We start from the raw sequence: 13,741 nt of genomic DNA, 5'->3' as shown, positions 1-13,741 counted from the left end.
CCTCCTGCTTCCTTGGGCTTCTTTTTTGTTCCATTAAGGAAACATTTTTGTATGTTCTGTAGTGTCAGCTTGACATTATTGATTTTTGAACAAACTCACTTATATTGTCCAGAATTCCAAACATGTCTCCATTAGGAATAAAATTGTGGCTAATGGAAAATACAGCTGAGGCCATTTTTCTCAGGTCTTTTTTTCTCTGGTCTCTTACCCTTACCTAAATCTACTCCAGTATCCCAGTTTTGCAAACATACCCCTAAATTATATGCATATAACAAGCATTTGAAAAATCAGTATTGAAGAAAGACAAAAATCTTACACTCTATTTTTTTTCTTGTACCCTTTTTTTTTTTCTTTTTCTATTGTGGTTATTGTTTTATTTCTAGTATATAGAAATGACAGACATATATGTCAGACGTTTGTTCCTATTTCTGAGAGGAATGATTTTACACCATTGACAGCTGTAATGTTATGGAACTATTATAGAAACTGATATGCATAGTGGTAATACTTGATTATCACCCAAGACAAAAATATGTGCTGCAGGTCTCTCTCCAGAATGATGGCTGTAGCAGTCAAGAGTAATTTTGTGTTTTTTTTTTCTTGATTGATGAATTTGCTACATAATTATTTAAAATTATTCATCTTTTGAGTACAAATTAAATATTTGTTGTAGGAAATTAGCAAAACATAAAAGGGGACCATCTAAATGATAATATCTCAGCACATAGATGTAACCGTTGCTGATATTTTAGAGTGTGTACCTCAGGTCACATGCATTATATATATAAACTGGAGACCTGGTGCACGAAATTTGTGCACGGGTAGGTTCCCTAGGCCTGGCCAGCGATCAGGGCCAATTGGGGCCTTCCAGCTGCTGGCCGGGGCCTTCCTTTGTTCCGCATGGCCCCCTAGTGGTCAGTGCACGTCATAGCGAGCTATCGAACTCCTGGTCTCCTGGTCGAACTCCCGAGGGGACACTTTGCATATTAGCCTTTTATATCTATATATATAAAAGCCTAAGTGACCAAACAACCGAATGACTGAATGACTGGGTCGCTATGATGTGCACTGACCACCAGGGGGCAGACGTTCAATGCAGGAGCTGCCCCCTGGTGGTCAGTGCGCTCCCATAGCCAACCTCCCGCGGTCCCTCCCCCCAGCTGGCTGGCCCCAATGGTCCCAATTGGGCCAGTCGGCCAATCTCCTGTGGCCTCTTCCTCCAGCTGGCCAACCTCCCACGGCCCCTCCCCCCAGCCAGCCAACCTCCCATGGCCCCTCCCCCTGGCCAACCTCCCACGCCCCAATCAGCCCCGATTGCCGGCCAGATTGAGGGACCCCACCCATGCATGAATTCGTGCACCAGGCCTCTAGTATAAAAATACCTGTAAATGTAATATTATATATAAACATTGGATTGTACTTACACAGAACTAACCAAATTATGAGATTTGGGGGCATAGTCCTCCAGACTTCCAAGCCTGTTAAAGAATTCTGACACCAGCTGCAAGTTCTAGGGGTTCTCAAATCTGCCCCCATGTTTGATGATTAGCTAACGGGCTCATGGAACTCACTGACAGCTATTATACAGGGTATGCCAAAAGTAGGTTTATAGTTGTGAGTACATGAAACACAGAGTTTATTCTTATATTATTATTCATTTACTAATTATTGTATTATTTATTTGTATATTTGTCATCTTATTATTGGTGTTCTTTTTTTGTATCCTTACTTATAATTTATCTTTTGGGTAATGATGGCTGGTAATTTTCCTATTTTTGTCCAGCCCTGTGTTCATGATTATGGTATATTTACAGGGAAATGATACAAGTCAAAAATCAGTCAAAGAAAGAGATGCGTAGGGCAGAGCCTGGGATGATTGTAAAAGTGATGCTTCCATTGTACAAAGCACATTTTACCTTCCTGGCATAGATGTGTGCCTGCCAGGAAGCTCACCTCGGTGTCCGGGTTTTTATTGGGGCTCTCTTATGTAGGCATAACTGGTTAATGGTTTGTCCACATGGTTGATGTCAGCTTTTAGGTTGACTCCACCCTAAATCACAGACTAGTCTTTCTCCCATGGCTAGCCCCCACCTTAAGACTATCAGGTGTGACTGGCCCCGGCCATTAACAAAGACATCTCTGTCACTCGAGGTGGTGTGACAGATTATCTTCCAGAAGCCAGAAGGGCAAAGGCCTTCTGTACATTTTTAAATTTTTAAATTTCTGTTTGGGCAAGGTCAATTTTTTTCTACATAAAACTTAAAAATACCCGAATTTATTTTGTGTGTTTATGCTTTTAATTTTTATCATTTAGATTCCTTGCTTTTATAAATTAAGATAATTTCCATGTCTCAGTGTCTTACAAAAGAAACCTGCTCTGAAAAGCATCTTTGCACAGTAATCTTCTCCTTGGGTATAATAGGCAAGGCATATTTTAAAGAATTTTGATATGCCTTGCCAAATAAGCTTTTAGAAAGTTTCTCCAAATTTGAGTGCCCATCAGCAGTATAATGTATCTACTTTTGTGCTTCCTTGCCAAAACTAGCTACATAAACAGTCTTTTCTGATTCTACCCTGGCCTGGTAAGTCAGGTGGTTAGAGTGTCGTCCTGGTATGCTGAGGTTGCATGTTCGATCCCCAGTCAGGCCACATAAAAAGCATCAACCAATGAATGCATAAGTGGAACAACAAGTTGATCTCTCTATCTCTATCTCTCTCTCTCTCTCTCTCTCTATCTCTGTCTCTGTCTCTGTCACTATCATCTCTATATCTTTCTATCTCTCCTCTCTCAAAAAAATTTTTTTAAAAATTAAAGAAAATATTTTCTGATTCTATGGACAAAATATCTGACTGTTTTAGTTTTCATGTATTTGTTATTACAGAGGTTGACTCTTGTTCTCCTTTACCTACAATTTATACTGTTTCTTTTGTGAGTTGACTATTTGTGAGTAAAATATCTAAATTTCTTTCAAAACTAAAGAAAAGTTTAAAATGTACAGTAAGCTGCAAAGTTGTTTACAATGTATATGAGGAGGGATAAGTACCCCTAACCTATAATAACCTGTCATGAGTCACTATTAAAATGATGGACACCCCAGTAGTGAAACTGTCTCTTTCTCTGAATTCATACCTAGAACTTATAGTTTAGGATTGCAGTTTTTACTGATGTATTAACTAGCTTTTCTCTTCAGTTCTATTTAAAATGGCCCAAGAAATAGAAAATATTTGTACTCTCACTTTGAAATAGGTAATGGAAGGAGGTAGTAAATGAACATGTGCTAAATACCTCATCTTCTAAATGCAATTGTGTTGATTTTGGGAGAGACATAATTCAACTACAACTTATAGTAATTTGAAGATAATCACTAATAAGATGAAAATAGAATGAACTACTCTAAAATTTTTCTAGATAGACAAGAGAAAACAATTTGAGTAATATAGCAAAAGAATAAGGAAATGGGAAAACATTATTCTAAAAAGTATAAAATAATGTAGCAACTAAGCTTTATATAGTTTGTTACTAAAATAAAAATTGCCTCAGCTTTGAAGGACAGGTATCTTACAAGATTATGGAAATAAAAAAATAATGATATGAGCAAAAATATACTATAAAAGCCAAATAAAAAATAAACATGTTGGCAATAAAAATGTGAGACAAAGTAGGGTTAAAGGCAAAGAGCATTAACTAGCATAAGATATATTATATTGATTAAATTTACAAATTAAAGGGAAAATATAACAGTTATATTCTTTGATGTGTCAAATTATAGGGCATGTAATATCCAGCCAAAGCTTATTTGACTAACATTCAAGAAAAAATGGACAAAATTGCTATTGGGAAGATTTTGAAATAGTTTCTCCCATTTTTTGAGAGATCAAGAAGAAAGAAATGATTTATAGAAATGAAATAATGCAAATAACATGATTAAAATATAGTTATTTTGAAGTCAAATAGAGAATATGAAAGATGATATCTTAGGTTGCAAAGACAAATCAGTAAATTTCTATAAATAGATATACACATTCTCTGAATGTTATTGTAGTGACACTAGAGTTTATTAATAACTAGATAAATAAGCAAATAACACTGTCACTGTCCTTAGAAATGAAATAAAACAAAATGTTACTTTTCTCAAAGAGGAAATAGTTTATTGCATTTCACATTATTTTCTGGCTTCTAGTTTATGGCCAGTGGTATACTGAAAGGAAAATGCAAATCATTATTTTATGATTAACAAGAGAGCAGTTATGATTAATAAGCAATACATTAATGTAAGGAAATTAGAGTAAGGTCAGCAACACTGTTCTAAGACAAAAAAGGAAAATTAATATTGATTGAGAATAGAAATTAAGAGAAAACATGAAAAATATAGCAAATTTATTGATGAAGTCTGGCTTCTATAAAAAGGCCTCTACAACTGTTAAACACTTGGTAAAGGTAATCAAAGAAAAAAGGAAATAAAATATTTATATACCTGTGAGATACTGCTATGTATATATTTTCATATTTGTAAATATGAAATAAAAAAATTAATGTTACCTACCACAGAATTGCTATGAAGATTAAATAATATAAAACTCTTAGAATAAAGCCTGATGCATAATAATCATATATTAAATATTAATTTATTAGTAGTAGTACGACTTCTTACTGTTACTACTAATACTGTTAAAATATTAAATGAACAAAAAGTAAAATAAAATATATTTTCATCACTAAAAATTTGAAATGCACTGTTTTCTGGGAAAATAGAAATAAATGACCATTATAGAATTAGAGCATTTGAGTAGCTTGACAATCATGGGGGAAAATGTAATCTAAGAAATAACTCATTGAAATTCTTGACCTCAGACATTTTCATGGGCAAATTTTCTTTTTTTATTTAAAAATTTTCAATTTTTATTATGAACTATAACTTTAAAAAGCATATAAAATGTACAGTGAAACAGTTATAAAGCAAACAATCATGTAGCTACCACTCTGTTAAGAGTAGACCATGTGACCCTTCTGCTCACAGTTCCCTTAGAACAGTGGTTCTCAACCTTCCTAATGCCGCGATCCTTTAATAAGTTCCTCATGTTGTGGTGACCCCCAACCATAACATTATTTTCGTTGCTACTTCATAACTGTAATTTTGCTACTGTTAAAGCGACCCACAGGTTGAGAACCGCTAGCAGGGTCACCTAAGACCATCGGAAAACACAGATATTTACATTACGATTCATTAACAGTAGCAAAATTACAGTTATGAAGTAGCAACGAAAATAATTTTATGGTTGGGGGTCACCACAACATGAGGAACTGTATTAAAGGGTCGCGGCATTAGGAAGGTTGAGAACCACTGCCTTAGAGGGTCGCACGTACTCATCTGTATACTGATAGTAATAGCTGCCTAACTTTTTCTTTTTCATTTTATACCATCTATATGCACCTACTTTACAGTATATTGTAGTTTTGTCCATTTTTTGTATGTTGTGTAAACGGGATCATACATATCAGAAATGAGAAAAGGATGCTCACTATCATTGCTATTCCCAGAGTAAAATGTGCAAGACTTCTAAGGGGAAAAGTATAAAACTTCATTCAAAGACACTAAAGAAGGCCTGAATAAATGGAGAAATGCTTCATGTGTATGGATTAGAAGAATCAATATTGTAAATCTATCAAAGGGAAAGCTATCAACATTTCACCATTAAATGAGATTGAGGAATTTTTCTCCTAGTGTGCTAAGAGTTTTTAACCATGAATGGGGTTGCATTTCTTTTTTTCCTTTTTTTAAAAATTTATTTTGTATTTTCTTATTCCATCAGCATTTATCCCCTTTATTCCCTCTTCTACTCCCCCCTACCATAATCACCACACCTTTGTCCATGTCCATGAGTTCTCAAATTTCATCAACACTTTTTCCATCTATTGAGGTGATCTTTCAATATTCCTCATTTCTTTTATTAATGCAGAAAATTATAATATATTAATTAATTTCCCTATGTTACATCAGCCTTGTATTTCTGGAATAAACATGGCTTTTCTATATATGCTGACTTCATTAATATTTTCTTTAGGATTTTTCTATTTCTGTTCATGAGAGATTTACTTGTACTTTTTCTTTCTCTTAATATTTTTGTTGAGTTTTGTTATGGTAAGTTTATATTGGTCTGGTAACATGAGTTAGGGAGCATTTCCTTTTAATCGGTTCTCTGGAAGAATTGTGTATGATTGGATTTTTTATTCTTTTAACTATCTCTTTTGAAGTTAATATTCTAGTTAGTGAGTTTGACAGTAAATAAGTAAAACACGTAAGTAGTAAATAATAGTTTACTGGCTCTGAGCAACTAGAAGAATGTATTAATCTTTAACTGAAATAGGGATACCATCAAGAAGGGCTCTTTTATGATGGAATATCAGGATGTTGGTTTTAGATATGTTTTGAATGAGTAGGCATCCAGGTACATATATAAAGTAGACAGTTCTGGATGTTGGTCTGAAATAGGGAGGGGTCCAGTCTGGAGATAGAAATTTAGGAGTCATTTCATGACCTCAAAGAGAATACCAAGGGAGCCAGTGTTGATGTAAAAGAGAAAGGGCAGAAGGACCAAACCATGAAATACAAAGATCAATAGATCAGAAATGGGGGGCAGGGCTCTGGTGACAGGGGAGGTCCCCCACGGGGCCAGGAGAAAAAAATATTTTTAAAGAGGAAGGAAAAAGCGATCAGACTGAGACTGAGAAGGACCAACTAGAAATGTAAAAGAAAAATAACTATAGTAATCTGATAGCAAAGAGGAGAGAGTTGTCAGAAGTGTTACATGCTTCTATTAGGAAACGTAAGTTAGGATTGAATAATGACCATTATGTTTAGTAACATGGGGGATATTTCATCTTATAATTTATTTGGAAGAATAAAAATTCTTGAAAAAAGCCAAGGAAAGTATGGAGTTATGACTGGATCTTGCCACTACCAAATATCAGAACGTACTATATTTATCCTATATAATTCGATGGATGCTGAATTGATATAGCAGAGGACAAAGAGACCACAGTTGAAAACCCAGAAGGTTATTTAAGTGAATATAAACATTTATTATGTAATAAAATAGTTTTCTTTAAAATGAGAAGGATGAATTATTTAATAAATGGGGCTAGCCCAACTGGATCTTCATTTGGAAGAAAATAAAATGAATCCTGTAAATATTAAAGACTTAAATGTTAGAAATAAAGCAATAACTATTTTGCAAAAAAAAAATAATAATAGACCACATATACAATGTCTGGGTGCAAAATTGTGCCAAGACCTCATATCCTAAAAGCAAAAAAGGAAATCGACAAGAAAACAACAAACATGGAATAGAAAAATGGGTAAGAGCCCTAGCCAGTTTGGTTCAGTGGATAGAGCATCAGCCTGTGGACCGAAGGGTCCTGGGTTCAATTCCAGTCAAGGTCATGTACCGCGGTTGCAGGCTCCTCCCTGGCCCGAGACCTGGTCAGGGTGCATTCAGGAGGCAACCAATCTATGTGTTCCTCTCACATCGATGTTTCTCTCTGTCTTTCTCCCTCTCTCTTCCCCTCTCTCTTAAAAATCAATGGGAAAATGGTGAGGATTAAAAAAATAAAAATAGGTAAGAAATGTGAACAAAGAGTTTACAGAAGAGCAAATTAATTGGCCAAAAGACTTAAGAAAAGCGTTTAAGTTTCTTAGTAATCAGAAAAATAAATCAATGAATATTGATCTTTGGTAGAAAAAAAAAGAAAAGAAAAACTTCAGTTGCTAATAGGGATATAAGGGAAAGAGGATTCTAATACTTTGTAGGTATGATTTCCCCCCCTAATATTGCTTATATGGTGGTACAAACGGATTCTACTCAGAAAGAAACAGGTTGTGATGAAGTTTGCCTGGCTTAGACACTGAGTAACAGTCACTAGGTTCTAGACATCGCACATAGCTCTTGAGGCCTCATTTTCCTTGTTGTGAGGTAGAGAGACCCATCTGTCTGCGCTGACTGCCTTCCCCTGAGGTTGTGAGGATCAGCTACTATGTCTGCCAGGGCTTTGGAAATGATATGTTGTGATTCAGAGAATATTAGCACAGACCATGAGCTTTTCAAAAGTACTAGTTTAAGAACAAATTATGTAAATTTTGTGTATGTGAGAAGAAAATGTACTTCTGAATGTTAGTGGTAGTGATTGTAAAGGATTGCATTCAACCCTAGTTGGTTTGGTTCTGTGGATAGAGCGTCAGCCTGCAGACTGAAGGATCCCGGATTCAATTCCAGTTAAGGGCACATGCCCAGGTTGCTGGCTCGATCCCCAGTAGGGGGCATTTAGGAGGCAGCCAATCAATGATTTTCTCCCTCTCCCTTCCTCTCTGAAATCAATAAAGATATTTTTTTTAAAAAAGAAGAAAAAGGATTGCATTCAGCATTGGGGCTGAGTTTCGTAGGCCTGGAACTGTGCTATCTAATAGGACGCTCTGCAGTAATGCATACCTTCCGTGACGTGTGCTTTCTAGCATGGTAGCTCTAGTCAGGTGGCTGTTGAGCACTTGGCATGTATTAGTGCAACTGAGGCACTAAATTCTTAATTATGTTTAATTTTAATTAATTTAACTTTCTATATAAATAGTCATATGTGGATAGTACTGTATTGGATAGGACAGGTACATAGATCAGGCTCCACATACATATTAAATTATAGTTTGATGTAGGTTATAGCCAAAATGGGTATTAAAACGTCATTTGGTAAAGAAAGATCAGAATAAGAAAACTGTTAACAGGAGGTATTTATTGTGGAAAGCATTTATCCACAGAGTGTAGAAGCCGAGTATTGGGGCTCCTCAGCCAGAAGTGCAGACATGCTGGCCTCAGTGCTTTTGCTGTTCAGCTTTGTTTTGCTGTGCCCATCACAGCGTTCTCTTTGCAGGACGCCTCTTCATGGCTCTGAAGGCCGGAGCCCTGGCTCCGTCACTTTTCTGTTGTGATTCTTACCCATGGCCTTCAGTTTATTCTCCTGTAAAATGGATTAAATCTCTCTCTTCGAGGTCCTTTCCTCTTCTAACATTCTGGGAACTTCTAAGAAGATATCTTAGTCTGGCCAGCTGTGCTAGCCTGTACCACAGGAAGCTCTCTCACATCAGCCAGTCCATAAGTGGACTTTTGAGGGCTGGGAGTCTTGGTTTTTGCCCTCACCTTCACTTACTAGCTCTGAGATATTTTCCATTGGAGAAGGATCCAATTTCAGTTTGTATATTTCCATTTATTATTAAGAAGTCAAACTATTAGGAAATAGATATTTAAAAGTATCTAGAATTTAAATGCTAAAAAAAAAAACCACAGTAATTTGCAAGCTCATGTTGTAATCAATGATGGCTTACTTTTCAGGGTAAGTTTGTTCCTGTCATGCTTTGTGTAGATAGTTGGGAATTGCCATTATTTGAGAAGGAAAAAAAAGAAGAGCTTGTCATATTTTGATGTTGTCAACATTTGCTGATTTTTACTTCTATTAAAATATCCACCTGCATGAATGTTTTAGTAATTAAACAATTGTCTACATAGAGAACTGGAAAGCTATGAAAAATACTAAAAGTACAGTTGTGTATTTATACCTGGGAAAATACATCCAAAGTAGAAAGCCTGATTCGTATCTTCACAGATTTTTAAATTTGAGATTACTCAAAAGAATGGGGGATAACAAAGTTTGTTAATATCAACTAGACCCTGTGAATTTCCCCCAGGAAGTACTAAGCATAAAGTATAAATAAAAATTGATTTAGTAATTTATAAGAGAAGAACAAATTATTTATTTGAGAAGAACAAATAGATTGGTTAGTGAACCAAAGTAAAACAACTAAAAATTTTTTTTTTAACATCATGATTTTTATTTTATTTTTTCTTTTGTCCTTTTAATGGATTTGGTTGGGAAAGAATTTTGGGAGTGTGGAATAAACAGAACAGAACAAATAAAAAGGCATATAACATGTAATAAAAATAACATTTTAGGGACTTAAAGTGTGTGAAATAGACAATTTGCGGAAATCTTAGGTTACTGTGCATTTTACATGTCTGGGAACAAAGCTGTATTTTTCCCTTTTCATTGGCATAATCAAAATATGTTTTCGGTTCATGCATCTAAACTAATAGACAACTTGTATCATTTAGTTTTACAAAGATCCAAGGGATTTGATTAATTGTATACTAGAGGCCAGGTGCACGAAATTCGAGCATTTGGGGGCGGGGGTCCCTCAGCCTAGCCTGTGCCCTCTCTCAGTCCAGGAGCCCTCGAGGGATGTCTGACTGACGGCTTAGGCCCGCTCCCCTCAGGCCTAAGCCAGCAGTCGGACATCCTTAGCGCTGCTGCAGAGGTTGGGAGAGGCTCACGCCACCACTGCTGCGCTCACCAGCTGTGAGCCCCACTTCTGGCTGAGCAGTGCTTCCCCTATGGGAGTGCACTGACCACCAGGGGGCAGCTCCTGCATTGAGCGTCTGCCCCCTGGTGGTCAGTGTGTGTTATAATGGCCGGTCGTTCTGCTGTTCAGTCGATTTGCATATTAGCCTTTTATTATATAGGATACTATCTTAAAGATTTACATTTTGTTTCTTTAATAGAGTCCTGTGAAGATAAATCAGATTAGCCTGGATGAAAGTGGAGAACACCTGGGCGTGTGTTCCGAGGATGGCAAGGTACGTGTTGATGTGGTCACCTGGGAAGCATGCTCTGGCACTGGGGTGTCCAGGTGCTTGGAAAAGCACTCCCCTTACTGTATACCTGCATTAAGAGAAACTTGCTTATTCTTTTTGGGTATGGACTTGCTTCCGATTGCTCATAATTAAAGTAAAATATATTTTTCACAAATGTGCCTTAGGAAAAGTAATTACAAGAATGTCAATAATGTAACTAGTATTAAGCTGATTAACAGCTGTGGCAGGGGGACGTGTCACCTTAATCATTACTGCTGTGCCACTTAGACTTCAGTGACTAGTCTGCAGTTCCTGCAAGACAGTAGTTTAATGCCTTTCTGCCATAAATCCACAAAATTGGATTTTGTGGTCATGATTTCTGTGGGCCGGTGGTTTTCATTTCACACAAGTTATGAATGTTTCTCTTGAATTATAGAATCTTTTGATAAGCAATCATAGCTTATCAGAAGAATAAAGTGTCTTACAGTGGCCACATTAAATAAATGTAAAATCAATATATGTACAGTTTCCTAAAAACCTGGCACCCACTTCTTCAATCGAGGACATACATCATTTGTGCTGTGTATAACTAACAATTATTAGTGCTTCTTGCTGATGTTGAGCTGTGACATTTAGTGGTTGTGGTGATTGATTTTCCACTTATAAGAATGTCTCTTTTTGTTTTCCAGTCGATGGAAATCTTTTCTAATGTTGGTTTGCAATGATAAAATTCTAATGCACAATGTATTTAAGATACTTTTCTAAAATAACAGTTTAAGAAGAGAGTGCATTAAGAATCATTAGAGAACCTTACCTATTCCTGACCGAAGACAGCAGATTTTCTAATCTAATTTTGATTTTTACGTGATCTAAATGCAATGTGCCATTAGGATGAGTAAATTAAAAACAGCATACTCAGTATAAAAGATTTATACCCATTTGATCTGTTACCAAAAGAAAAATGAAGTCTTCTTGACATATAAGAATGCATTTTATGTACCTAAGCCTAATGTTTCTTAAGAGTCTTTTGAAATAGTAATTGGAACACTGGTGCTTTTCAAAAAGCACTGTCAAATTTTACAGTACCTTCTGAAATTCTGAGATAAACCAGACTGTTAAGGAGAGATTGAGGGAGGAGTTGTTATGTACAGAAGTTGAGAAGAATTATCTGAACTATTGAGACATATTTGTATTTATATATTTGTAAGAAAGATCATCTTCATTTTGTTTTCTGAATGATGAGGAATTCCTTCTGGGCTGTTTTCAATTTAATTGAACTAATATTACTGAAAGAAAATATTCAATTTTTGAATTGAGAAAATTTTTATTAAGGTAATTCATCTAGGAATTTTCAGAGCTTTAAATTTTGAGCAATTATTACTTGATGTAGCAAATTTCTGATGAATAATGAGATGACCCTCAGATATCTCCTGGGGTACACTTCTTGACAAAACCTCTGTTTTTCTATTTTAGTAAAATTTAAAACTGCTGTATTTTGGTATAAACCTATGATACATTTTAAAAAATGCTTTTCTCATATATTTTATTAGTATTGGTAGAATTGAAAATAAGTATTTCATGCATATTTTTTTTTGTAAGCTAGCCTTTACCATGAGTTAGTTGTTATTGTGAAAATTGAGTAGCAGTATAGAGTGATCCGGTAAAGTGATTAGTGATGATAAAACAAAGATATTACATAAACTCTAGATATCTAGATGAATGCATCTCTAAAGGGCTGTTGTGATTTTTCTTTCTTTAGTGTATTAGGAATCTCTCTATATAAAAGCCTAATATGCAAATTGTCCCCACGGGAGTTCGACCAGGAGACTGATCGCTCGCTATGGTGTGCGCTGACCACCAGGGGGCGGTGTGGAATGAAGAAAGGCCCGGCCAGCAGCTGGGGAAGGGAGGCCCTGGCCGGAAGCCATAAGGCCCTGATTGGCCTTGATCACTGGCCAGGCCTAGAGACCCTACCCGTGCACGAATTTTGTGCACTGGGCCTCTAGTAGTAGATAATTACTTATGTCCTATTTCAAAGATAATCTTTGATATTTGTATTCAGTTTTGAAGCCATAATTCTAACCATTGTTTAAAATGTTCTCTTTTCATTCAGCTGTTGCTCATTTCTGTCTTTATTCCATGGCTTCTCTGTGATTGAGTTCTAAATTTTGAAATATGCTCACATACATATATTATGTGTGTGTGTGTGTGTGTGTGTGTGTGTGTGTGTGTGTGTGTTTCAGTTTACTGACATACATTTTTAGGTAACTTTCTGATAAGTGCATATAAGATTTTATTGTCTGATCTGTTACGTATATTTCCTTCATACATAAACTAGAATTAACTTAGTATGAAGTTTGAAATATTTTCTCTCAAAATTTTGGGGATGTTGCTCCCTTTTGTCTGACCTTCTTTTATGTAGACATGTCAGAGGCCAGTCTAGCTTTGTTCTTTCACAAAACCTTTTTAATTTTTCTCTTGTCCTGCCTTGGAGCTCAGACTAATAACACTAGCAACAACAACGACAATAAACGGCCCTTGTAATGCAGTTTGCTAACTTACGTCTTGTTTGGGTCTGTTTTCATTAATTTTGTCTGGAACACAGTAAGTTCTTTAGATCCATATTCTGAAGTATTGTTTTCATTTCAGGAAAGTTTACTTCCGTTCTGATTTTGATTATTGTTCCAGTTCCATTAGTTTTCATTTCTTCAAAGAAACTCAATAACACATGCTGAGGCTGGAGGCAGCGTGGTGCAGAGGCTCAGAGCAGAGCTCAGTATTCCACCGGCCTGAGTGGCAGCCCAACCCCCGGCCCCTGTGCCGTGCTGGGCATGTTGTTTGCCCTCCCAGTGCCTCCGCCCTCTCAGCTGGGCAGTGGGCACAGTGGGAGTCTTGCATGGGAATGTCTCAAGGTGTCAGGTGTATGGTGAGGTCTCCACTGATTAACCATTTTTATTGCTAACCATTCATTTCTTAATCCATTGCAGTCTGATCTCTCCCCCTCCCACATTATTGCACCTAAACTTTTCAAGGTGAGAGGGTGAATGGGTAAGCACTATTCACCCTTCCT

The 13,741-nt window shown here is 36.3% G+C and overlaps 1 protein-coding gene across 1 annotated transcript in view; it reads left to right on the top strand.

Moving 5' to 3' along the window:
* The window catches only part of VPS41 (VPS41 subunit of HOPS complex), a 141,622-nt gene that overhangs the window by 47,768 nt on the left and 80,113 nt on the right, over nt 1-13,741 (top strand). Inside the window, exon 5 of the mRNA XM_008151427.3 lies at nt 10,600-10,674. Coding sequence (XP_008149649.2) covers nt 10,600-10,674 — 75 coding nt within the window. The remainder of the gene's footprint in view (nt 1-10,599; nt 10,675-13,741) is intronic.

The sequence above is a fragment of the Eptesicus fuscus genome, chromosome 14, assembly GCF_027574615.1.
Source record: "Eptesicus fuscus isolate TK198812 chromosome 14, DD_ASM_mEF_20220401, whole genome shotgun sequence".
Classification (NCBI taxonomy): domain Eukaryota; kingdom Metazoa; phylum Chordata; class Mammalia; order Chiroptera; family Vespertilionidae; genus Eptesicus; species Eptesicus fuscus.
The sequence above is the reverse complement of the archived record's forward strand: the minus strand, read 5'-3'. Positions and strand labels throughout refer to the sequence as shown.